A 26,784-nucleotide genomic window follows, 5' to 3' on the forward strand; every position below is an offset into this window, starting at 1 on the left:
TAAAACCCTCAACCTGCAGCTGAAGCAGCAAACTGAAGCCCAAATGACAGAAAACTAAGAGCAGATTGTTGGAACCCAACAATCAGCTTTTTTTTTTTTTTTTTTTTTTTTTTTTTTACAGGTTTTAGATATTTTGTACAATTTTTTTCTGTAATTTTGGACTATGTTTGAGTCATTTTAAGCAAAATATGTGGTTTCGGAAAGGTTTAGAGGCAGTTTGGCTGTTTTTCATAATTTTTTTTGTCATTTTAGTTTAGTTTTGAGTCAAACTGACAAATTGAGTCTTTAAGTTTTTATCATTTTGAACATGTTCACTCCTTCAAGGACCTGGAAGTCTCCAGTTCTGAATGTTCTAAGTGAGACTAAACTTAAAGACTGGAAGCAAGAAAGGAGAACGTCCCCTGTTCTACCGACAGCTGTCCAGTTGTCAGTAGGTCTACTCTAGAACTTTCTCCAGGGGACGTTCTCCTCTATGGACTTCAAGGACCTGGAAGTATCCAGTTCTGAATGTTCTAAGTGAGACTAAACTTAAAGACTGGAGGCAGGAAAGGAGAACGTCCCCTGGAGAAAGTTCTAGAGTAGACCTACCAACAACTGTAAAGATCACTGATTAATATCTGAGTCTTTTTAAGACATTTTGAAGAAATTTGCGTCATCTTGGTGAAATTTCAAGTTAGTTTGGAAAATCTTTGAGACATTTTGGTGAGATTTTAGGTGTTTTGGACAAATTCTGAACTGTTTTGCAGAAGTCTTCAAGTCATTTCGGGAAGAATTTGATAGAATTTGGACAATGTTTGAATAATTTTGGACAAAAACCAAAAGTTCTTCAGGGTACCAATGGTTGTTTGTATGACTCTGGACCCACCTCTATGGACTTGAAGGACCTGGAATGTTCTAAGTGAGACTAAACTTAAAGACTGGAGGCAGGAAAGGAGAACGTCCCCTGTAGAAAGTTCTAGAGTAGACCTACCGACAACTGGACAGCTGTCGGTAGATCGATAACTGGATAGTTGTTGGTAGGTCTACTCTAGAACTTTCTACAGGGGACGTTCTCCTCTATGGACTTCAAGGACCCGGAACTCTGGAAATATGAAGATAGAACTCTAATCGATAATAAAATGAGACCTCAGAGTTGTGATGATGAACAGACGGAGTCAGCTCTTTGATAGATAGCACACCGTTTTATTAGTATATTTAGCTTTGTGACGTACAGCTCGGGAGGAAACAAACGAACAAATGAAAACAAACAAAATAAAAACAAAAAAAAACTAAATAGTCACAATATTTTTTTTCAGTCCAGAAACATTTCAGCCTTTAGCAGTGACATCACACAAAAGAAAGCTCAGTTTTTCAATCATTGGTTTCTTTGTCATGGACCAGAGTGATATGTTCTCATTGTTGGGCCAAACAAATGCCAACAAACGGAAAAAAATAACCCTAGATACTTCTTCTTTCTTTTAAAATCCTCAATCATTGCTTCACATATATTATCAACATTTTTCTAAAGAATCAAAATATTCAGCCACAGGTTACTGGAAAAAAAGGATCCACTCGTATATAGAATAATAATAATAAACACAATAAATATAAAAAAGAATTTCTGATATAATTTATATGGTATCAAAGAGAAAGAGGGAAATGGGCCTTCAGTGTTTTTACAAAAGTGATGTCCTTCTTGTTTTTTTTAATTTGTTTCCTGAGGTTGAGTTTTGTCTTCTGCAGTTTTAACTTTTGCTAAATATATTAATAGAGACCCGCGGGTCCGTCATGGCTTATCATTCGCTGAGGAATCATCTCCACCAGGTTGTGGTCGGCCGAGGAGGACGGCGGTGGCGCCCTCTGGAGGCCAAACGAACACACAACTCGACTCCCAACCCTCCCGGACGGTCGCTGTTCAGACGGGGACGGTTCGGCCTCGAGTTCTGCACAAAACTGAGTCGCTAACATCTGCTAGCGTTGTTAGCATTCGTTGACCAAACGTCAACGCACGTTTCGAAGACGAACAGAAACTTTAGCGCGTCCCCGTCCTGCCATAAGTGTGTAAAAATCGTATTTATTTAATCCCATTTCCCTTCAGAGTGTAAAAGGAAGGAGTCGGGTGAACTGAAAAACAAAAAAAAATAAAAGAAAGAGGGATGGAAGGGAGAAATAAGATGAGGAAACAGAAAAAAACCCAGAAAGAACCGCAAAGATCTGTACATGTAAACATCACACTTCCACTGAGTCAAATCATGAGGAAAATACAGGTTTCACATTGGTTTTACTGAAGGTACGAAGGCCCGGCAGAGAAATCAGACAATCAAGAGTCTGGGTACGAAGTCAGGTAAAGACAGAACGAGGAAAAAACCAAACGCCGCCAAAAGTCTGGACACGGAGGAATCTGAAGCACCACTGAAGAAGAAATGAACGCCATTTTGCAAATCTTTGTTTTAGCTGAAACTGAGAAAAAGCTCCAAAATTTAATTCTGAAGATGATCATCTCATGTGAGCTTATTTGAACAGTAACACCTTTGAGCGATTTGCTTAGCTTAGTATTAGCGCTGCAACTTATGTTTACTTTTATTGTCGATTAATTAGTTGTTTGGACAATAAAACATCAGAAAATAGTGAAAAATGTCCAAAGAAATTCATTTTACTGTAAAAAACAACTGAAAATATTCATATTGAAGTCACTGCAATCACAGAATTTAGAATTTTTTTCTTAAAATTCAGTCATTGATTACCAAAATAATTGTGGATTAAGTTTAATAGCTGACAGAGAAGCTAACCTGGTGTGCTAAAGGTCGCTAATAAGCAAATTTTTTTAGTTGTTTGTGTAGTTTGGGGTATAAAACCAACCTCTGATGCATAAAACCACAATTAGTTGTTGGCTTTTATTGAATTTTTTTGTAATTTTAATCAGTTAGCTTTAGCGGTGCCGTTTCATGTATTTAGTTAGCATTTTAAGTCTCAGATATTTTTTCTCGTTTGATTTTCCAATAATATTTTCATGTTGAAATCTCACTCTGAAGATGATCCTCTGATGAGTTAATTTCCTTTTTTCTGAGAACAGTAACACATTTGTGCGATTAGCTTAGCATTAGCGGTACAACTTATGTTTACTTTTATTGTCGATTAATTAGTTGTTTGGACAATAAAAAGTCAGAAAATGGTGAAAAATGTCTTGTTTGGTACAAAGATATTCAATTTTCTGCCAAGAAACCAGGAAATATTAATATTTCAGTAGCTGCAAGCACAGAATTTATACTTTTTTTTCCTCAAAATGAAGTCTTCAATTACCAAAATAGTTGCAAACTAATGTATTAGCTGACAACTGCAGCTGCACTGCACACCTCAGGATTTTATTTCTCTTTTTCTTCACCCATTTTCCACAAAATTACATTCTTATTCAACTAAACTGTATTCTCCATTCTGCACTGATAGAAATATATTTTTCTGCAAGATTGTTTCTAATTAATGCATCTTTCCTATTTAATTTTTAGCTTTGCGATTGCTCCTTTTCTGCCAAATAAACATATATTAGATAGATTTGTCACCTTGGTAACCCAGAAAATTGAGGAGAAGCTTTAAATAAAGAGTAAAAGTTTCATATTTTCACCTGAATTATGAGATCTTTCCAAAACGGAACCAGGAAACGAGTAAAAACTGTCACAGAAAACAAAATTTAAGTCGAAAAATAACATTCTCTCATCCTTAAAACATAACTGAGAAGCAGAAACGTAACTTTTTGGCGCCTCTAAATCTCCAACAAAGAAACCTTGTTTTGGTCAAAGATCTACGGATCATTCGGAGTAAAAATAAGGCAGATCCTTTAAGGTTTCACGTCTGCTGGAGCTGCAGGAATTCACTGCAGGTGTCTTTCGTAAAGGTTAGAGCTGCTCTGTTGTCCAAATACCAGAGAGTCTGCTCTTTGTCTGCAGTGTTAGAGGTCAGGAAGAAGATTTAGAACCTTCTTACAACCACGCCGGAGCGTAAACAAAACCTTTAAAGCCGACGTCTGCTTCGAAACCTTACAGGGTAAAGTGAAGCTTCAGATTCCCCTGTCTTCAGAAAAACATCTGGTTTGATTAGAACTCCTGATTGGACCACCTGGTAGGACGGAAACCCTGCTGATGGTGTTTGGTGATGCCGGTCAGGTCCAGTGTTGGTTGACATCCATGTTTGGAATGTGCAGTAAGAGGCAACACAGAGTGAAGCTGTTGGAATATTGTACAAAATATCTTCTCCAAAAAAGATCACTTTACTCGCACTACAAAATATATCTATAAAATCATAACCAGAAGAACATTGACCGCAATCGTCATGTGAATCTAAAAAATAGAAATCAGATAGAAATGCGTCGACAGAACCGGAGGAGGAGGTTTGATTATGGCTGAAACGCACGGATTCTTCTCCCGATCGGAGAAATCAAACAGTGAGCAAATTACACCTTCTGAAGATTGTCATTTGCTTTATTTATTTTTTTGTCATTTTCTCTACAGTTGTTGTTTATTTTAAAATGTGGTGCTGAAGTAAACTGACCTGGTAGAAAACCATCTTTTCTGACAGAAGACACAAAGGAACCTGTTTGTATAACGTTGTAGGACTTCTAGAACTCATAAAGCCTGTTATGAACATGTTTTAAGCCTTCGAGGCTTATGACTCCTAGAAGTCTTAGACGTGTCACAAAAATGTGTTACCAATATGTTTTAGAACTTCTTTTATGACCTCTTCTTTTGTGAAGTCAGAAAACATGTTTTATGACTTCTTTCATGACACTTTTGATCATTTCTAGAAGCTTTCTAGACTTATGACTCCTAATAGTCTTAAAATGTGTTCATAACAGGTTTTAGGAACTCTTGAAGTCCTAAAACCTGTTACAAACACACTTTCTGGCAGCTTTCATGGTTTTTTTTTATGACTTCTAGAAGCCTTCTAGACTTATGGCTCAGAGAAGTCATAAAACGTGTTACAAAAATGTTATGGATACGTCTTTTATGACTTCTTAGAGTCATAATTTCTTTTTTGACTCCTAGAAGTCATGAAACGGGTTCGTAACATGTTTTATGACTTCTAGAAGTTCTAAAAGAACTCATAAAATCTGCTACGAACACATTTTATGACTCCTAGAAGCCTTCAAGACTTATGACTCCTAGAAGTCATAAAACGTGTCATCAAAATGTGTTACAAATGTTTTGTGACTTCTTTTATGACTTCTAGAAGTCGTAAAACATGTTAAGAACACACTTTATGACTTCTTTTATGTTTTCTAGAAGTCCTCTAGACTTATGACTACAAGAAGTCATAAAAGAAGTCATAAAGTTTGTTCCGAACATGTTTTATGACTTCTAGAAATCATCTAGGCTTTTAGAAATAAAAGAAGGTGTATGTGTTCATGTGTTCATAACATGTTTTATGACTTCTAGAAGTTCTCAACGAACTCATAAAATCTGTTACAAACACATTTTATGACTTTTAGAAGTCGTAAAACATGTTATTCACAGACTTTATGACTTTTATGTTTTCTAGAAGTCTTCTAGACTTATGACTACGAGAAGTCATAAAAGAAGTCATAAAGTTTGTTCCGAACATGTTTTATGACTTCTTTCATGACTTCTAAAAGTCGCAGACTTGTGTAAACTTATGACTCCTGGAAGTCTTCTAGACTAAACACTCCCAGAAGTCATAAAACGTGTTACCAACATGCATTATGGCTTCTAGAAGTCATAAAAGAAGTCATAAAACTAGACTTATGTCTTCTAGAAGTCTAAGTCTAGAGGACTCCTAGAAGTCATAAGTCACCAGTCCAGAAGTTATGACTACTAGAAGTCATAACTTCTTTTATGACAGCTAGAAGTCATTAAAAGTATTTTTAATACATTTGTAACATGTTTTATGACTTCTAGAAGTCTCTGATTGAGCGTTTACCGACTACAAGTAAAGCTTTTTCAGTTTTTACTTGTGTTAAGTGAGATTCATTTAAAGTAGCAGGAGAGTTTGCAGAGCTGTTTCATGCTCAGGACATAACTTTAACTAAATTCAGCAGCTTTCATGCTTTTTTTTAGGTTCCAAACTTCACTTTGCCAAAAAAAACAAAACGTCTAGCGAAGACCGTCGAGGTTAAATCGTATGAAATGTTGCTGTTGCATAAAAATCCAATGTGGCGTCACCCTTCACCTGCAGATAATAAATCCTGACAGCAGGAGCACATTTATCCATTTTAAACCCATAATATGGTGTGATTTAAAAAAAAAAAAAAAACAGCTTTTCCTTGATTTCTCAGAAAACACACTTTGGAGGTTTTCAGGATGCAGCAGCAGTTTGAGAATCAATTGAAGGAGGTAAAGTCAGCCTGTTTCGCTCGAGTTTTCCCTGAAATGAAATGAAACTAAAAACCACCAGATCCATCTGTGATCTGAGGGACCTTCACAGCAGTTTTATGAGCAAATCAGGATCTCATCACCTTCTGAGAACAGACAAAAACTGATGTCAGCATCTGTAAAATGTTTGTTTGCTACATGTTCGAGTTGGAACTTCCACAAATCAGTGTTTGACATGATTTTGTGAGCACTGGGTGAGGATTTGTGAATTCACTGTGAATGATGCGACCTTCATGTGGAGGATCATCACTGGTGACCAGATATGGGTTTGTTGCTACCATCAGGAGGAGAAACAGCAGGTTTTGCAGCTAAAGATCTGCATTCTGAGAAGAATTCTTGTCGTTTTAGTCAACATTCAGGTGGTTGTGCACCAAGAGTTCATCCCGAGAGTCGAACTGAGTTCTACTGTAACGTTGTGAGGTTCCTGAGGTAGAACGTTCGACACAACAACCTGAGTTGTCAGGCTTTAAACATGTTGCGAAAGGCTCATATTTTAACCAGAACCATGAGATTTTGCTTAAACCGAACCAGAAAATGTTGAAAACTGCAAGAAAACAACAGAAAACTAAATTTAGGTCTAAGAGTAACGTTCTGTCGTCCGTCATGGGATATGAACTCACAAAAGTCCAACCGTGGACCTTAAAACGTAACTGAGAATGCATTTTTTTTTGCTTACATGCTGATGTTTGGCCACAACAACCCAAACGTCGTGCTAGATTTAACTCCCTGCAGCTTCTTCCTTTTCCCTAAAACGAAACTCAATTTCAAGAGTCGCTGTTTTGATGCAGTTTAGGAGATCTGGTGCAGATGGTGCACAACATATTAGCATAAAAGGACTTTTAGGAAGTGTTTGATGCTTTGCAGGAGCACTGGGAGCAGAGCGTCGCTGCACAAGGACAATTTGTTGAGAGATATGGCTAGAAAATTCGATTGAAATGTGTTTTTTTACTTTTATACTCAGTCTTGGAACTTTCTGAGTTCAGGTTTAAGTTGTATTTTCATACAAATTTGCAAATATTGTCTGATTTTTCAACCTCCACATTGATGCTGAGTGTTTTTGCTGTGATCAGAAGATGAGTTTCCAACCATCTGTGTGCGATTCCGGTCCCTGAGTCACCGGATCAATCAAAAACTCTGAGATCGACTGAGTGGGTCTGGACCGATCCAAAGCGAAAACCAGGCAGCCGAACTGTTGGCAGTATCTGAGAGCACAGTGAGGATCGAAGAGGAGAAGAAGAGAACGAGCCGCTGGTGTCTTCAACAACAGAAAAGACTAAATATTCCAGTAAGAGCAAACTAAATAAACTCTCAAACCCCCCCTTTGAATGTTTAATTGAATAAAGACACTAAAATTAAATGTATAATTGATTGTATCTCAGTGGGTTTTACGTGTTTGCTCTTATTTTACATGGCTGATATTTAAAATTTGAACTTTTAGGTGAATAATCTGTTTGTTGCATCGGCTTGAAGTTGCACCAAAATGCTCCTGAGACACCGTCGTCCGTCCTTCTCTTCTGTTTGAGTTGTTTCTTTTTGCATATTTTTCTCATGTTTGTCATCCAGCGATCAGAACACTTTAAACAGAACTTTTCAACATTTCAACCAGATGTGGAGCTTCTGACACCAATCTGCGGAACTCTGGATGGAGGTTTCGTGTTTGTGGGTTCTAGGCATGAATCCGTTCCTCGTTCGTCCCCAAAGACCAGCGAATGCTATGATTATCAGCTGCATTGCAAAAAACAAAAACCCCGCCACACGTCTTCCTCCGCTCTAACAGCAGTGCAAGTCTAAGGGTTTGAGGGGTCCCTGCTGGAGAAACATGCATATAGACCCTCAGAAGATCCCCCGAACCCTTTCACATCTTCACATCTTCACATCACAGACGACTGTGGCTTCGCTCAGTGTGCAAAAAGGGAGCAAATTACAGTGACAGGACAGTTGGACTGAACCACATAACACAGAGCAAAGCCTCGGGAGGAACTCCAGTTGGTCTTTTTCACTGATTTCCCAACGTCTTCCGAACGAGCTGAGATGCGACGCGAGCTTCAAAATGCCCTTCGATGCTAAATTTAACCAACGCCGGCAGTTAGCAACTCCAAAACCTGGAAATCTGGGCTTGTTTTGAACCACAAGTGGTGTTGAATGAAAGCTAAAGTTGCTTGTTACTGATGTTCCAACTCTTATTTGCTTTCTCAACTGTTAGCTTAGCATAAAGGCTGGAAACAGCTAGCGTGGCTTCGTTTAACCCTCTGGACCCCGAAACCCGCCGGCGGGTTTGAAAGGTGCATTTACTTTAAATAAAATCAACAGAATTTGTCAGAGCAAGAAATCAAAAAGAATCAATGGATTGTAAACTTTCCAACATTCCTTGAACTCATCATCAATCGCTTAAGCAAATTAAATCACTTTATTTTACGTGTTTTGTTCAAAAAACTTGCTAAAAATAAACTGCGCGCTAATCGGACTCACGACAAAAAAAATCTAACCTTTTCGGCTGAACTGCAGGCAGTGTTTCCACAGAGAGACTGAGAGGAAATAAAATAAATGTGGCATGGCTCAAAAGCAGTGAACAGAGGAGCAAGTTGTTGGAGATACATGTAGCATGGTGAAACATCTTTCTACTGATGATCAGCAGAGACTTAAAACTGGACTAAAACCTGTTGAAAATGACTCTGTCCGTAGTGACTCAAAACTGTCATTTTAAATGCATTTTGAGTCGTTTCAAACAAGTTTCAAGTAATTTTGGACAGTTTTCAGGTCATTTTAGATCATTTTTGAGTAATTCTGGACTAGTTTTATGTTATTTTGGTCACACTTCAAATTATTTTGTACAATCTCAGCCTGAAAGGAACATGGGTCCAAAATTACTTAAATTGACCTTCACAACTCAAATCTTGTTTAAAATGAAAAATTTTCTGATGTTTTCAGGTAGTTTCAAGTAAGCTTGGAGCGTTTTTTAGTTATTTTGAACAAATTTTGACTCATTTTGGACATTTTTGGACCAATTTTGAGTCAATTTTGGACAATTCTATGTTACTTCAGACAAGTTTAAAATAGTTTTGGACAATTTCAGACTGAAAACCAAAGCTACTGGATGAATCAAATAAATGCAGGATGGCTCAGAACAGTGAACAGAGGAGCAAGTTGTCGGAGATACATTCAGCATGGAGAAACATCTATAATAAGGTGAAAAACGCAGCTTGCAGAGGTTGTAAAAATGGAAAAAATAAAACGTCTATATTAAGTAGAGTCACCATTTAGTTTGATTCCATTTTTCTTTCCAATTTTTGGAAAATAAACAATCAAATAAACTTTTGCCTTTTCTGTTTTCTGATTAATGGCATTCTAACCTTTTTATACCACATAAAAGACATTTCTGAGTTCTCTCTCCTTCTTTGTGGTAAAAAAGCAGCAAAAAATAAACCAACAATTAAGAAAAATTAGCAAAAAAAGACCCAGAAACTGCTGCTTGAAGTTCAGAGGGTTAAAGTGCACCAACCCACACGTTTTATCTATTTTTTTATGGCTTAATCAGACAAGATATAACACGTTTATAGGTGCGCTAGCTGCTTCCTCTGCTAGTTATGCTAAGCTAGGCTAAGCGGCTGCTAGCTCAAGCTTCAAATTTAAAAGACAGCTGTGAGGATCTTTTATTGAACTTCTAAAGAAAGCAAAATAAGCGAATTTTCCCCTAAAAAATGTGCACAGAACTTGCACGAAAACAGAAAACTACCTTCAACAACGGCTGAAAGCTAAAACCTGACAGGATTCAATCTGTAACACGTTCGCCTCCTTTTCCTCCCGTAAAACAAAACATTTCTAGAGATCCTGCACTGGACTGATTCAGCCTCCCAAAGAGGTTAAAGTGTGTCGGCCCTCCGGAGGATGAAGAATCGCAAAAACACGAAGAAAAAAAAAGAAAAGATTCACAGTTAGAAAGTCACAAAAACACAACAGGAATCGAGCCCTATGAAGCGAAAACGAAGGAACCAACCAACCAGCGTGACGGAGATAAAGGTCGATTTCGCTAAAACTTGATTTAGTCGGAGGTCTTTTGGTCTTTCGGTCGGTCTTTCGGTCGGCTATTTGAGGTCTCAGGTCTATGGCAGAAGGTCCGGTTTGTTTGAATAGCAGCAGCAACATGAGAGTTCATCATTAGAATCATAGTAATAATAATAATAAGAACAATAATAACAATAATGGCCATTTTAGAGTTTAACAGACAAACACAGTAAGACAGAGCAAAAACTCCTCGTCGTCCTCTGAAACCCGGACGGGAGGTTTTTAGGTCCATGAAGAAGAGGTGGAGAGTAGGTCCAATGGAGAAGAAGTAGAAGAAGAAGAAGAAGAAGGGAGGAAGGAGGTGTTAAAGATGCTGAGGTTTCGTTGGCTGTAAAAAGTAGAAGCGGGAGGTAAAACTTCGCCTACGAGAAAGTTTAATTCAAGAAAAGTCTGCTCAGCTCCCCTCAATTATGTACAGCAGCGCGCCGACAAACCCGCAAAAAAGTTCTCCAAAGTGGTTTCGGTAAAGTTTTTTTTCTCTTTTTTGATTCTCTCAGACGAAAAACGTAGAAACCTTGAAGACATCGGGCGGTTGGAAAGTAAACTGGCTTCAGGTGTTTTTGTGTTTGTGTGTGAGAGGAAACAGAAAAACAAAACAAAAAAAAAACAACGGGGTTGGCAGGTCGGATCTGAGGTATTTCCTGGTGGTCTCGGATGCATAAGTAGCATAAGTTAGCTCCCTGGGTAGGACGGGTGAGGTCGGGGTGAGGTCGGGGTGAGGGAAAAGTGCTATAGGGACACAGAGAGCTTATATACAAGCGAGCACAAGAAAATTTTTTTTGTCATTTTTTTTTTGTTTTTTTTAAAACAAATTTTTTCCCCGTTATTTTTGGCCCCTTTTCGGACTCCTGTTTTAGTGCTATTTTTCAAGATAAGTCTTTTTTCTTTCTTTCAGTCACTTGGGAAAAAAATAAAAAAATTAGACTCCCAAAAACCAAACAAAACAAAAAAAATCAAAAGCAAGCAGTAGCGATTATTCAGGGAGTCGGCGGGATTTCATATTTTTAAATTCATGAGGATGATGCTCAAAACTCCCCGAGCTTCACGTCTTTTTTTTTTTTTTTTTTTTTTTTAAATTTTATTTTATTTTGAATTTCTTCCCTGCATCATCTTCGCTCCTCGTCTTCATCACCGGCGCTGATTGTAAGGTGATTCCACAGAAGAGTCCTCCTTTTTTTTCCCTTTCTAATTATTACTAATACTCTTAAAATTTTTTAGATTTCCTCTGGATTGTTTCGGAGATTCGCCATTATTCCTTCAAAATAAAAGCGGCCACAGTTCTCCCAAAGAGAAGGTAGATTGAGGAGCAAAAAACAAGAGGAGGTGAGGAGATGGCGGACGAAATAAACAGAACAGGAATTGTGTGTGTGCGTGTGTGTGTGTGTGTGCATGTGTGTGTGTTTATGTGTGTGTGTGTGTTAGGTGTGTGTTTTCCCGCCAAAATCAGTTCTGCTGCAGGATGAGGTTTTCCAGCTCGTCCGCCGAGCGAAGCAGGAAGGCGGCCGACTCCCGGTAGCCGGCGATCAGCTGACGCACGGCCGTGATCTCCGGTTGGCTGAGCTGGGTGGAGGCCCCGCCTCCTCCGGCGCCACCGCTGCCCCGCCCACCCAGGCTGTTGGCAGCGGCAGAGGCATTGGCGATGTTGGCGGCGGAGAGAGATTTCATGCTGAGGTCTGTGGGGCCTGAAGGGAAAGTGGAGGAGGACGAAGGACGACGGGTGGAGGGACGGAGAGTGGAGAGAAAAAGATCAGGACTGATGAAATACCATAATAGCATCCTCCATAAAGTACATGATAAACATTGTGTTATAATCGTGCCTACTATAAAACCTGCTCTATTTCAAGGTAACCAAAGCAGAAGGCCTCACCAGCTTCATTTAGCTGAACTCACAGCAAACCAAAATAACAACAAATCATAGTTACTGGACCAGTTTTCTGAGCGGTTAATGGACCAACAGGAGTTTAGACAGGAGAAGACTGATGCTCAAAGAAGACGGTGACAGTTCAGAAAAAAATCTCAGTCTGTCTTATCGTCAGGTTACTTTGGTTCCATTAAGATAAGATAAACTTTATCGATCCTTCACTGGTGAAATTCACAAGCAAATTTAACTTTCAATTTCAGTTCAAGATCAGTTATTCTGGCAATTTATGCTGGGAAAATAACCTGGTCAATGACAGGCTAACTATCAGGCTAACAGTCAGATTAACTATAAGGCTAACTATCAGGCTAACAGTCAGATTAACTATAAGGCTAACTATCAGGCTAACAGTCAGACTAACTGTCAGGCTAATTGTCAGACTGTCAAGCTAACTGTTGGACTTGCTTGTCAGGCTAACCACCAGGCTGTGGGCTAATTATCAGACTAACTGCTTTGCTAACTATTAAACTAACCTTCCGACTTACCATCAGAATACCTGTCATATTAACTTGCAAGCTAAATATCAGGCTAATCTTCAGATTAACTGTCAAGCTAACTATCGGGCTAACTGTCACACTAACTGTCAGACAAACTGTGAGGCTAACTCTGGTTTTCAAGCTAAGTGTTGGTCTAACAATCAGGCTAATTATCAGAAAAACTGTCAGAAAAAACGTCATATTACTTGTTAAGCTAAGTATTAGGCTTACTGTCAGACTAACTGTTGGCCTAACGGTCAGGCTTATGAGAAAAAAGTGCTCTGTTCATTCCAGTCAGGTTGTTGAATTTTAATCCTCACTTTTCTAAAACACGCTCATCATCAGCGTAAACAGAAACACGGCAGGATAACGACAAAACCACCATTAAATAATCCAGTATTATTATTATTATTGATTCTAAACATTTTGTCTGTTAATCACAGGATTTAAAATAGCAGAGTTAGCCTTTAGCAGGTTTCTGAACATTATTTCAGTTTCATGAAGCTTCACACTTTTTATCCTGTAATCGGATGTGTTGCTTTGTCTCGAAGCAGTTTCAGAAATAGATTTTCTAATAAACACATCCTGTCCTCCTTTTACCAGATATAAAACATCATTTTCATTCATTCATTCATTCATTCATTCATTCATTAACCCTCAGACTGAATGAGTGAATGAATCATCCTCCATCCTCACCGTTGCTCTGGGCAGCGGCGCTGGTCGTCAGGGAAACGGGGTGTTGCATGGCAGCGCCCAGGCCCGGATATCCGCGGTAACCGTAGCTAAGGCCGGCCCCGTTGATGTAGAGCTGGGTGTCCTGGGAGGAGAAGGCGGAGGCGGCCAGCGAGTAGGCGGAGTGAGCGAGAGACGCCGGTTCCCTCAGACCACCACCGCCACCGCCAGACGGTTTGTCCAGAGAGATCTGCTCATCCTGGAGACAGCAAGGAGGAGAGGAACTAAGTAAATGTACTCATAGAGGAGCTAAGTAAAGGTACTCACAAGGTAACTAAGTAAATGTACTCATAGGGTAACTAAGTAACTATACTCATAGGGTAACTAAGTAAATGTATTCATAGGGTAATTAAGTAAAGGTACTCATAGAGGAACTAAGTAAATGTACTCATAGAGGAACTAAGTAAATATACTTATAGGGTAACTAAGTAACTATTCTCATAGGGTAACTAAGTAAATGTACTCATAGAGTAACTAAGTAACTATACTCATAGGGTAACTAAGAAAATATACTCATAGGGTAACTAAGTAAATACACTTGTAGGGTAACTAAGTAAAGGTACTCATAGGGTAACTAAGTAAATATACTCATAGGGTAACTAAGTAACTATACTCATAGGGTAACTAAGTAAATGTATTCATAGGGTAATTAAGTAAAGGTACTCATAGAGGAACTAAGTAAATGTACTCATAGAGGAACTAAGTAAATATACTTATAGGGTAACTAAGTAACTATTCTCATAGGGTAACTAAGTAAATGTACTCATAGAGTAACTAAGTAACTGTACTCATAGGGTAACTAAGAAAATATACTCATAGGGTAACTAAGTAAATACACTTGTAGGGTAACTAAGTAAAGGTACTCATAGGGTAACTAAGTAAATATACTCATAGGGTAACTAAGTAAAGGTATTCATAGGGTAACTAAGTAAATACAGTCATAGGGTAACTAAGTAAATACACTCATAGGGTAACTGGTATCAGTAGAGTAACTAAGTAACTAATTTTCCTGACCGTGAGCTCGTTTTTCCGAAGTTAATCAGCCACATATAAGACATGAGTGAAGTTACACAGTCAGACTTAAGTGGTAGGATTCTAGAACTCAGTCAGACTTACGTGGTAGGTTTCTAGAACTCAGTCGGACTTACGTGGTAGGATTCTAGAACTCAGTCGGACTTATGTGGTAGGTTTCTAAAACTCAGTCGGACTTACGTGGTAGGATTCTAGAACTCAAACTTACGTGGTAGGATTCTAGAACTCAGTCAGACTTACGTGGTAGACTTCTATAACTCAGCCAGACTTATGTGGTAGGATTCTAGAACTCAGACTTACGTGGTAGGTTTCTAGAACTCAGTCGGACTTATGTGGTAGGTTTCTAGAACTCAGACTTACGTGGTAGGATTCTAGAACTCAGTCGGACTTATGTGGTAGGTTCTAGAACTCAGTCGGACTTACGTGGTAGGATTCTAGAACTCAGTCGGACTTACGTGGTAGGATTCTAGAACTCAAACTTACGTGGTAGGATTCTAGAACTCAGTCAGACTTACGTGGTAGACTTCTATAACTCAGCCAGACTTATGTGGTAGGATTCTAGAACTCAGACTTACGTGGTAGGTTTCTAGAACTCAGTCGGACTTACGTGGTAGGATTCTAGAACTCAGACTTACGTGGTAGGATTCTAGAACTCAGTCGGACTTATGTGGTAGGTTCTAGAACTCAGTCGGACTTACGTGGTAGGATTCTAGAACTCAGTCGGACTTATGTGGTAGGTTTCTAGAACTCAGTCGGACTTATGTGGTAGACTTCTATAACCCAGTCAGACTTACGTGGTAGGATTCTACAACTCAGTCGGACTTACGTGGTGGGCTTCTAGAACTCAGTCGGACTTACGTGGTAGGTTTCTACAACTCAGTTGGACTTACGTGGTAGGATTCTAGAACTCAGTCGGACTTATGTGGTAGGTTTCTAGAACTCAGTCGGACTTACGTGGTAGGTTTCAAGGCGCATCCTCTTGGCAGCGTTGCGAGATTCGCTCTCACAGGCAGCAGCCAGGATGTTCTCAGCCATGGCCGAGGTGAGGTGAGGTGGAGTTGGACGGGTCTGAGGACGACAGGACGGAGGATTATTAATTATTCAGGTCAAATAAGTGTGGCTATGATGTCAATGTTGGTTCACAGTGAAGGACAGAGATGGTCTGGAGTCGTATACTGAATATATGAGACCTCCCTGTTCAATCCATGATAGAATTTAAAATCCTGCTTCTCCCAAACAAAGCTTCTAATGGCTGATATTTAGATGGTTTTAAGTAAGACCTGAATAAAATGTCCAAAGATGTACTATATAATGCACATATATGAAAATATAACATATTTTTAAGGACGAATTGTGCAGAATTTCAGTATGCAGTTTTAGCACTTTAGGTATCATTTATGCATCTTTTAGTGTCATTTTGCACATTTTTTGTGTCATTTTTGCATATTTTAGTGTCATTTTGCACCTTTTATGATAATGTTTTCATTTTTTGTGTAATTTTTGCACTTTTTAGAATATTTTTTGCATCACTTTGCACCTTTTAGTGTCATCTTTGCATTCTTGTGTAATTTTTTGCATCTTTTAGTGTCATCTTTGCTCATTTGAGTGTCATTTTGCACTTTTTAGTGTCATTTGTGCATTTTTTGTGTAATTTTTGCATCTTTTTGAACCATTTTTGCATCTTTTTTGTCATTTTTCAACTTTTCATATCATTTTTGCATCTTTTAAATGTAATTTCTGCACCTTTTAATGTCGTTTTTGCATCTTTGGCCTCATTGTACCTCACTGTGGGCTAATTTTTGCTCACTGTGAGCTCATTTGTCCTTACAGTGGATTCATTTTGCTCACTGTGAGCTGAGTTTTCATTCAGTTTAGTAGCATAAACCTGTATAATATATAACATTGTGGGATTTTAACCTTAATACTTACACTTTTTTAGGTACATCTCTAACATGAATCTTATTTTTTTGTTGCTAAACCCTTTAGTTCCCCCTCTATCATTTTAAATCAACCAACCAGTGCAGAAGAAGTCATTTCTAAGTCCAGTTGCGTTTTATCTGACGGTGCAGCATCATGAGCCACCACTGGGGGGCAGCAGAGACATTTCAGAGGAAGCCGCCTGTTGCACCTGATAGACTCTTTATTAATATCATTATTATTATTATTATTATAACTGAATGTACAGGAGAAGCTGGACTTCCTCCCCAGAAGAAGAGAAACTTTAATTTCTCTTTAATTAGTGCTTCACGTTAACGAGCTGCCTCACCTGCAGCTGGAAAACACATTAACAACGTTCATCAGGTGAAGTAACAGACGGAGGATCTGCAGGTATTATTACATAGATGATAAAACGTTCTGCTACGTGTCGTTTCCATGGTTACCGTTTATTCACAGCTCCATCAGATCGTCGTTACACCAAAGATCACGTCGTCTTTTTATAAAAACATCACAACTCTGTTTGACGAAACTCTCTATTATTTAAGAAAATAACTCTGATGGTTACGTCTCTGCTGAGGCTCAACACCACATTTTAACAAATTAAGATCTGAATAAAATGTCCAAAGACGTTCCGCATATTTCACATATATGTAAATATATGAGGGTTAATTGTGCAGAATTTCAGTCTGTAGTTTTTGCAACTATTAGTGTCATTTAGAACATTTTTGTGTCATGTTTGTATCTTTTTGTCATTTTGCACCTCTTAGTATTGTTTTTTTGTGTCATTTTTGCACCTTTAGTAAAATTTTTGCATCTTTTTGTGTCATTTTTGCACCTTTTAGTATCAATTTTCATCTTTTTTGTGTCATTTTTGCAATTTTTAGTGACATTTTTGCATCATTTAGAGTCATTTTCATCTTTTTTAGTCTAGTTTGTGCACCTTTTAGTGAAGTTTTTGCGTCTTTAGTGTATTTTTTTTTGCATGATTTAGGATAATTTTTTGCACCTTTTAGTGTCATTTTTGCATAATTTCTACAATGTTTCATGTAATTTTTGCAACACTGATTTTCTTATTCTATTTTCCCTTCACTTTCTACCCTATTATTCTTGTAGTACAATTTCTGCATCTTTGAGTGACATTTTTACACCTTTTTGTCAATTTTTGAATCTTTAGTGTAATTTTTTGTTTTTTGTGTCATTTTTGCACCTTTTATGACATTTTTGCATGTTTTTGTGACTTTTTTGCATGTTTTTGTGTAGTTTTTGCACCTTTTCATGCTGTTTTTGCATCTCTTCTTTATGTTCTTATTTTACCTTCACTTTCTACGCTAGTATTGTGTGTTTCAGAGCCACCAGCAGGTCTCCAGGCTCTAAAGTTTTCAATGTGCTCCAGCTGCGTACCTCCATGCCGTTCTTCTTCATGCGTCGGCAGGATTTGAGGTAGGTGCGGATGCGTTTGCGAGCTCGTTCCTGGAACTCGGGGAACTGTCTGCTGCAGGACTCGATGATGGCCTGGATCTTCTCCTTGGGCTGCTTGGAGATCGGAACCATCCGGTCCAAGTTCTCGTCCACAAACAGACGCACAAACATCTGCAGCGACAAAACAACAACAACACAACTGTTACAGCAAACTGTCTGCAGTGGTCAGTTAGAGGTTTTACATCCGCTGTGCAGCTGCAGATATCTGCGAAATACAAAATGATGGAATTATTAGTCAACAAAAACCGACTCTGTTTGTGTCAATTTTGACAATTTCTGAGTCATTTTGGTCAATTTTTAAGTAAATGTGGTCATTTTCTTTTTAGTAATTTTGGTCAATTTTTGAGTCATTCTGGTGAATTTGTGAATCATTTGAATCAATTTTCAAGTTATTTTTTTGTCATTTTGGTCAATTTTTGAGACATTTTGGTCAATTTTTGAGCCCTTTTTTTGAATTTTTGAGTCATTTTCATGCATTTTTAAGTAAATGCCATCATTTTTAAAATAATTTTGGTATAAATTTTTAGTTGTTTTGGTAAATTTTTGAGAAACTGTTCAATTTCTGAGTAATTTTCGTCAATTTGTGAATCATTTTCATCTATTTCTAAGTAATTGTGGTAATTTTTTAGTCATTTTGGTCAATTTTTTATGTGTTTTGGTCACTTTTTGAATCATTCTGGTCAATTTTTGCATAATTTTAATAAATTTTTGAGTCATTTGATTAATTTTTGAGGCCTTTTTGTCAAATTTTGAGTAGTTTTTGTAAATTTTTGAGTAATTTTCATAAATTTTTGAGTCATTTTAGTCAATTTGTGAATCATTTTCATCGATTTTTAAGTCATTTTTGTCATTTTTTGTCATTTTGGTCAATATTTGAGTAATTTTGATAAATTTTTGAGTAACTTCAATCAATTTTTGAGTCCTTTTTGTCAACTTATGAGTCATTTTAGTCAATTCTTGAGTATTTTTTGTCATTTTGGTCATTTCTTGAATCATTTGGTCAGTTTTTGAATAATTTTGTCAAATTTTGGTCAATTTTTGAATAATTTTGGTAATTTTTTGAGTAATTTTGGTCAATTTTTGAGTAACTTTATTCAATTTTTGAGTCATTTTTGCATTTGTGAATCATTTTCGTAAATTTTTAAGTCATTTTTGTCATTTTTAAAGTAATTTTGGTCAATTTTTGTCGTTTTGGTCAGTTTTTTCATAATTTTTTGTCAATTTCTGAGTCATTTTGTTAAATTTCAGTCATTTTGGCCATATTAAGGCAGTTAGGATAAGTTTTTGGAATTTTGGACATGTCTGTGGTCATTCTCCCTGTTTTCTGTCCCTCCCACTTATCAATAACTCTGACAGGTTTTTCTCTATCGATAGAAGACGGTTATTGATCGTTCTTACGTTGAAGGCCTTTAATCTCTCGGGGTCGACTCCCTCGGTGTCGTTGATCTTGTCGTTGTCGTCGTGGTCGTCATGGTCGTCGTCATCATCGTCGGGGGCAACCTGGCTGCCGTGGCGACCGGTGGTCAGGTCCTCGGCGCTCAGATCCATCTTCATGCCGTCGTAGCCGCCGCCGAAGCTGTACGGGGGAGACTGGACACAAAATACAAGATTGAACCAGCTGTTACTGCAGAGAATATGGAGAAAAATCACAGACAAAAAAAGTAAAACTAATAAGAATAAAAAAATCAAATCACATCAAAAAATCTATATCTTTACAGAATATTTTTGGTAATATGTTCTTTTCTATCATCAAACTTTTTTTTAAACAAATGGTACTTCCTTCCTTGACATAAACAGATATTTAGATTTTTTTATTTTTATAATAAATGTATTTCATCTTTTTTTGTCATTTTTCAACTTTTCATATCATTTTTACATCTTTTAAATGTAATTTCTGCACCTTTTAATGCCGTTTTTGCATCTTTGGCCTCATTGTACCTCACTGTGGGCTAATTTTTGTTCACTGTGAGATATATATATATATATATATATATATATATATATATATATATATATATATATATATATATATATATATATATATATATATATATATATAAAAATAATTTTTCTTTTCTTTGTCATTAGCTAAAAGAAAAATTCTGAACACTAAACATTTTTAAAAATGTTTTTCCATGTGTTGCTGTGTTTGTGTTTGTTGTGTTTGCGTGTCGCAGGCAGATGTCTGCGTTGCCTTCAAGGACAGTGGGTATTTTGGGTGTTGTGTTCGTGCTTCTATTCAGCTGGATAAAGGACGTCTAGAGCAGCTTTTCATTTTCAGCTCCTCTAATGAATCTTTTCTCTCTGAACAAAAACGTCTGCTGAAGGTAAGAATGATTCCACAATGTTTCCTCTGAGGATCAGTCCAGAAATGAGTCCATTAAAGCTGCAGCTCTCCTTCAGTAAACACCTCATTTATTTATTTATTAGAATGTTTACTAGTTTATCTGTGGGTGTAGAAATGATGAGAAATCCTCATCTGGAGATAAACATTCAACATCTGTTGGTTCTGACTGACTTAATGAGTTCTAGCATTTTATTTTGAAATGTCTGTGATGTTCTGAAGAACTCGGAAGCCATTTTGGACCATCTAGAGACATTTATTCTTTTATTTTGGAAAGGTTTGTTGACAATTTGGTTCGATTTGAACTAAATTAAGACACGTTTTGATTTCTTTTGGGACATATTTTTGTAATTTTAGTCAAATTTTCAGACAAACCAGTCTTTTAGGACTTTTTTCACTTTGTTTGGAAAAATTAGGAGCTATTTTTGTCTCTTTTTGAGACATTTTGATCAATTTTTGAGGAATTTTGGAGTTACGTTGGTAAATTTTTGGCTATTGTTGGTAAATGTTTGAATCTTTTAGGTCCAATTCTGAGTCATTTTGGTCATTTTTTAAAAATTGTTTTGGTCAATTTTGAAGCAATTTTGGTCTGTTGTTCATTTTGGTCAATTTTTGGTCATTTTGATCCATTTTTGAGTCATTTTTGTCAATTTTGAGACATTTTGGTAATTTTTTGGTCATTTTGGTTCATTTTGGTCAATTTTCTGAGTCATGTTGGAGTCATTTTAGTCAATTTTTGGTTAATTTTTGAGGCATTTTGGTCCATTTTGGTCAATTTTTTTAGTAATTTTAATCAATTGTTGAGTCATTTTGGTGAATTTCTGAGTCCTTCTTGTAATGGAGTAATTTTTGGTAATTTTGGTCAATTTTTGAATCTTTTTGGATCGTTTCTGAGTCATTTTGGTCAATCTTTGAGTCACTTTGGTCAATTTATGAGTCATTTGAATCATTTTTCTGTCATTTGGTCAGTTTTTGAGTAAACTCGTCAATTTCTGAGTCATTTTTGTAAACATTTCAGTCATTTTGGTCCACTTTTATAGTCATTTTGGTCAGTTTTTGAGTTGTTTTTTTCCTTTTCGTTATTTTGGTGAAATGAGATTTATTCTTCAGACTGTGACACCTGGATGGATGTCAAACTGATCTGGTGTCAGTTTTTACCTGAACTCAGATGTGTTTTCAATCATTGCATTAAAATTTTCTAAAATTACACAAAAAATTCTCTAAATTTGTCCAAAACATCTTACAAATTGTTTAAAAAGACATGTAATTTGTTCAGAATTACTTGAAAACTCTTGAAAATGTTCATAATGATCACAATGACTCAAAATGTGTGAAAATGATTGACGGATATGATGAGATTGTTTTCCTGGACCGACTCTAGCAAACCAGAGGAGGTATTTTGTCCTCACCTTGCCTCCGTAGTCTCGGTCCAGTCGCAGCTCTGCGGTGTGTGAGTGTGTGTTGGGAGTGTGTGTGTGTGGTAGAGGAAGCGGCAGCGCCGGATGCGGCGGCAACGGCGGCTTGGCGGCCAGCGGGAACTTCCTGCGCAGCTCCTCGGGGGCGTTGGGGTGCAGCGCTCCGAGCAGCGCCGCCGCCGCCGCCGACACGGTGACGGGGAGGTGGGCGGAGGACAGGCGCTGGGGCGGCGGCTCGCTGAGGTTCATCGGCTGCTGGTCCTCCGACGAGGACGAGGACGAGGTCGGGGTGCTGAAGTCCAGCGGGGCGGGGCCTCCGTTGCCGTTGACAACCTCCGTTTCCCTGACGATGGCGGCGTCCGTGACAGCGGACGAGGGAGGGGTCAGGGCGGGCAGACCGTTGCCGCTGCCGCTCTCCGAGGAGGAATCATCTGAAACAGGAAACACGGAGGTCAGGATTCAGTCACATGACAGAAACACTCGGCTGAACTGCAGGCAGTGTCTCCTCAGAGCAGACAGGAAAATAAACCTGACTTTAAAAAATCATCAAAATAAACCGTCTCCACCAACTAGATTCTGGAAAAAGCTAAAAATTCTGCATCTCTTATTACAACAGTGAAGCTTTGACTGACTGAGCTGTGACCAACGGTCACGTGATAAAAATTCAGAGAGTTTCCAGGTTGAACTGCAGGCAGTGTTTCCACAGAGAGACTGAGAGGAAAATCAAAGCTACTGGATGAATCAAATAAATGCATCATGGCTCAGAAACAGTGAACAGAGGAGCAGGTTGTTGGAGATCCATCCAGCATGGAGAAACATCTTTCTACTGATGATGAACAGAGTAGAGAGGAAACGTCTGGAAACATGGAGATAGAAAAATATCTACAGGATGAGGAGACAGAACGGCCACAAAGAGACACGAAAAGACTAAAACGAGACGTAAAATGACAAACACCCCACATTAAATGACAAAAACGAGACAAATCAAAACAAAAGAGACACAAACAACACAAACAAGACACAAAAATGCTAAAAATGAGACAGAAAACAAAACAAAGTGACACAAAGTGATCATAAAGAGACTAAAGTGTCTCAAAGAAGCATAAAATGACAAAAATAAGACACAAAATGACAAAAAGAGATACAAAATGACAGAAAATAGTCACAAAAATGCAAAAAAATAGACAGAGAACAAAACAAAGGAGACACAAAGTGATCACAAAGAGACTAAACTGTCCCAAAGATGCATAAAATGACAAAAACAAGACACAAAATGACAAAAATGCAACACAAAATGACAAAAACTCAACACAATGACAAAAACTGACATAAAATGACAAAAATGAGACACAAAACAAAAACTAAACACAATATCACAACAAATAGATGCAAAATGACAAAAAATAGACAAAACAACAAAAATAAGACACAAAATGACAAAAAGAGATACAAAATGACAGAAAAGAGTCACAAAAATGCAAAAAACTAGACAGAGAACAAAACAAAGGAGACACAAAGTGATCACAAAGACACTAAACTGTCCCAAAGATGCTTTAAATGACCAAAACGAGACACAAACAACAAAACCAAAACACAAAATGACAGAAAAATAAACCCAGCTGTCCCAAAGAGACATAAAATGATCAAATGGAAGAAGAAAGTACAAAAACGAGGCACAACTTTCTCACATAAATGCTCTCTACTGTGTATTTCTACTGGAATGGCTTCCTTTAGTGTCCAGCAGATGGCAGAATTCCTGCATGAATTCACCTCAACTCCTGAACTCCTCATGTATATTTCATGTTTCACAGGGATAATGTGAAGCTAAACATATAGAATATCTACATTTATCTACAAATTAACGAAGTAAAGACGTGAATTAAGTTGCTTAAAATGAGGAAAAAGTCATTTTTTTGACTCTCTTAGGCTGGAAACTTGTCTTTAAATCGTCTTTTGGTAATAAAATGAGCTCCTAGGATGATAAAGAATGGTCAGAGTCACGTCCTCGGAGCTGACTGAGACGCTTTCTGGTGTAAAAGTCGAGCAGTTTGACACCACAGTGGAGTCTTTCTGCCGTTTCCTCTGTAGGACGTATTGTTTGGTCGTCAGACAGCAGCTGATTCGATTAAAGTGAAACCACAGTCAACACCCTGCATTATAACAGAGCCCCTCCCCCACCTCATCATCATCATCATCATCATCATCATCATCATCATCATCATCACCTTCTTCCTCCCACCTCGTCTGAATCATCCTTATTACACCAAACACAGACGGCAGGTGAAAGTTTCACCATTGAGCTCCTGAACTCCTAAACCCACCGCTGGGTTTAAAATAAAACACGTAAAAAATGATAAAATGACACCTTTTGTCAGACCCAGAAACTGTAAAAACAGAAATAATAGTCACATTTTTAGCATTTAGACAAGCCCTGAACTAATCACAAGTGATGTACAGTCACAAAAAACAGGACACAAAATAATAAAAATGTACACAAAATAACAAAAAGAGACACAAAATGGCAAAAACTAGACTTAAAAAGACAAAAACTAGACATAAAATGACAAAAAATTAGACATAAAATGACAAAAACTGCCACAATGACAGAAACGAGACACAAAATGATAAAAATTAGTCTTAAAAAGACAAAAAGAGACACAAAAATGATAAAAACTAGACTTAAAATGACAAAAACTGCCACAAAATGACAATAACTAGACATAAAATGACAAAAACTAGACATAAAATGACAAAAACTGCCACAAAATGACAAAAACTAGACATAAAATGACAAAAACTGCCACAAAATGACAAAAACTAGACATAAAATGACAAAAACTGCCACAAAATGACAAAAACTAGACTTAAAATGACAACAACTGCTACAAAATGGCAAAAACTAGACTTAAAATGACAAAAATTAGACATAACATAACAAAAATAAGACACAAAATAGCAAAAACTAGATTTAAAATAACAAAAACTGCCACAAAATGACAAAAATTAGATTTAAAATGGCAAAAACTGCCACAATATGAGAAAAATGAGACACAAAGTGACAAAAATTGGCCATAAAATGACAAAAATTGACACAAAACAGCAAAAACGAGACACAAGACAGAAGCGAGACACAAAATAACAAAAACTAGACATAAAATGACAAAAACTGACATAGAATGACCAAAACTGGCATAAAATGACCAAAACCGGCATAAAATGACTAAAAAAGACACAAAACGATTTAAAAGAAAAAAAAAACTACATATAAAATGACAAAAATTGTCACAAAACAACAAAAAGGACACATAACGTGACAAACTGGTATAAAAATCACAAAAACTACACATAAAATGACAATAAATAGAAATAAAATCATGATTTTAAGCCCGGATTTTGTTGTTTAATTTTTTTCTGTTTCTAATTCTGTATATGAACAGAAGAATGTGTAGGTTGAGTTTAAAAAAATCCGTTTCAGAGTTAGAACCGTGACTTTACATAAAGAACAGAAACAGATCTCATGTTTTGCTGTATTTTTAGTGAAATATTGCAGTATTTTTTACATTTTTCATGCTGAAAACGCTCCGACGAAGTGAATGAAGATGAAATAAATTCCCTCCACGTGTCCTCTTCGCCTCTCCTCCCCTCCCCCTCCATCATCATCACCATCACCTCCATCCTCCTCCTCCTCCTCCTCCTCCTCCTCCACCCCCCAGCTGACCTCTTTCCTCCATCTTTCTGCCTCCATCCCCCACCGGCCCGATGACACAGTCCATTCCTCCTCTCCTTCCTTTCTTTCTTTCTTCCTTTCTGCTGCAGTCCAACCCACTGCTGCTGCTCTTCTTCCCTTCACGTCGTTATTCTGCTCCGTCTCTTTCTCTTTACGTCCCATTTCTGCCTTTTTCTGCTTTTAAAATAACAGAAGAGCTCCGTGTTGTTCTGCTGGAGTCATTCATTGAATCATAAAGTGAAAAAAAAGGTCACTCTGAGAATTAAATCCACGAAATAGCAGCAAATGTGCTCATTACACAGATTTGTCCTATAGGTTTTAAGACAGGACATTTTTTATGCATTTTTATGGTTTATTTCCACTTTCCTGCTATTTAACTGTAAAGCTATAAAGAAAATCAAGTATCTATAGTGAAGAATATATTTTCTGTTCTTCAATGGTAAATCTACAGTCTTGAAGCTGCAAATGCGAAGAAAAACTCATAAAACGTGCAAAAACTGCAAGAATATGTTGTGTATTTCACGCTCTGTTATGAGTTTTATTATGTAACTTTACATAAAAATCTGTACATTAAACTAAAAATGATTGGATTTACCTTAAAAACCTAAAACCTTATTAGCAAACAAAAAACCTGTTAAATTTAACTCACGTCAAATGCAAAATTAGTTCTGAGATGTAAAATGACATTAAAATCATCCATCTTAGTCAATGGAGCTCTGGTTGGAGGTTATTAACCTGCACAGAAGTCTTTGTCATGGTGCCCCTTTACAAGCTAAACAGCCATTTTTCATATTTATGATCCTTATTCTGGCCTTAATGTGACTTTCTAACGTTTAATGAAGGATATTTCCATGTCTAAGTATATTTAATAGTAAAGCTAAAACAAAAATCGAGTATCTGTAGTGAAAAAAAGGATGTTTTCTGTTCTTAAATGGTAAATCTATAGTCTAAGAGCTGCAAATGTGAAGAAAAATCCATAATATGTGCAAAAACTGCAAGAATATGGTGTCTATTTCATACCCTGAGTTTTAATATGTAACTTCACACAAAAGACAGATCTACTGTTATTAAAGTACACTGAACTAAAAAAAAAATATTGGCTTTAACCTTGAAAACTATTTAAAAACACTTTTAATAAACAAAACTAAATGGTTAAGTTGAAATCATGTCAAATGTAAAATGAATTTTGGCATAAAAAATGTAAAAGTACACCAAAATGTGGTAAATTTCAGAGATCACTCATCCATCCTGGTCAGCAGAGTTGTGAATTCTGGTTGGAGGTCATTAATCTCCACAGGAGTC

The 26,784-nt window shown here is 37.2% G+C and overlaps 1 protein-coding gene across 1 annotated transcript; it reads right to left on the reverse strand.

The window, feature by feature from the left end:
* Positions 1-1,161: 1,161 nt before the first annotated feature.
* Positions 1,162-25,644, reverse strand: LOC111582137 (nucleolar protein 4-like). Its single transcript, XM_055012637.1, has 7 exons — positions 25,474-25,644; positions 21,750-22,214; positions 19,395-19,586; positions 17,919-18,107; positions 15,534-15,647; positions 13,512-13,746; positions 1,162-12,103 (listed from the first exon to the last, which is right to left on the reverse strand). Exons 1-7 carry the CDS (start codon positions 25,642-25,644, stop codon positions 11,865-11,867), a joined length of 1,605 nt encoding a protein of 534 aa, XP_054868612.1. The 3' UTR covers positions 1,162-11,864.
* Between the last annotated feature and the right edge of the window lie 1,140 nt (positions 25,645-26,784).

This window comes from Amphiprion ocellaris, chromosome 8 (genome assembly GCF_022539595.1).
Source record: "Amphiprion ocellaris isolate individual 3 ecotype Okinawa chromosome 8, ASM2253959v1, whole genome shotgun sequence".
Classification (NCBI taxonomy): Eukaryota; Metazoa; Chordata; class Actinopteri; family Pomacentridae; genus Amphiprion; species Amphiprion ocellaris.

Coding starts and splice junctions, on each gene's coding strand:
- LOC111582137 (XM_055012637.1), bottom strand. CDS start 25,644: ATGGGACGTAAAGAGAAAGAGACGGAGCAGAATAACGACGTGAAGGGA. Junction 19,587..21,749: donor ACCGAGACTACGGAGGCAAG/GTGAGGACAAAA, acceptor TTTTGTGTCCAG/TCTCCCCCGTACAGCTTCGG. Junction 15,648..17,918: donor TGAAGAAGAACGGCATGGAG/GTACGCAGCTGG, acceptor TGTCGTCCTCAG/ACCCGTCCAACTCCACCTCA.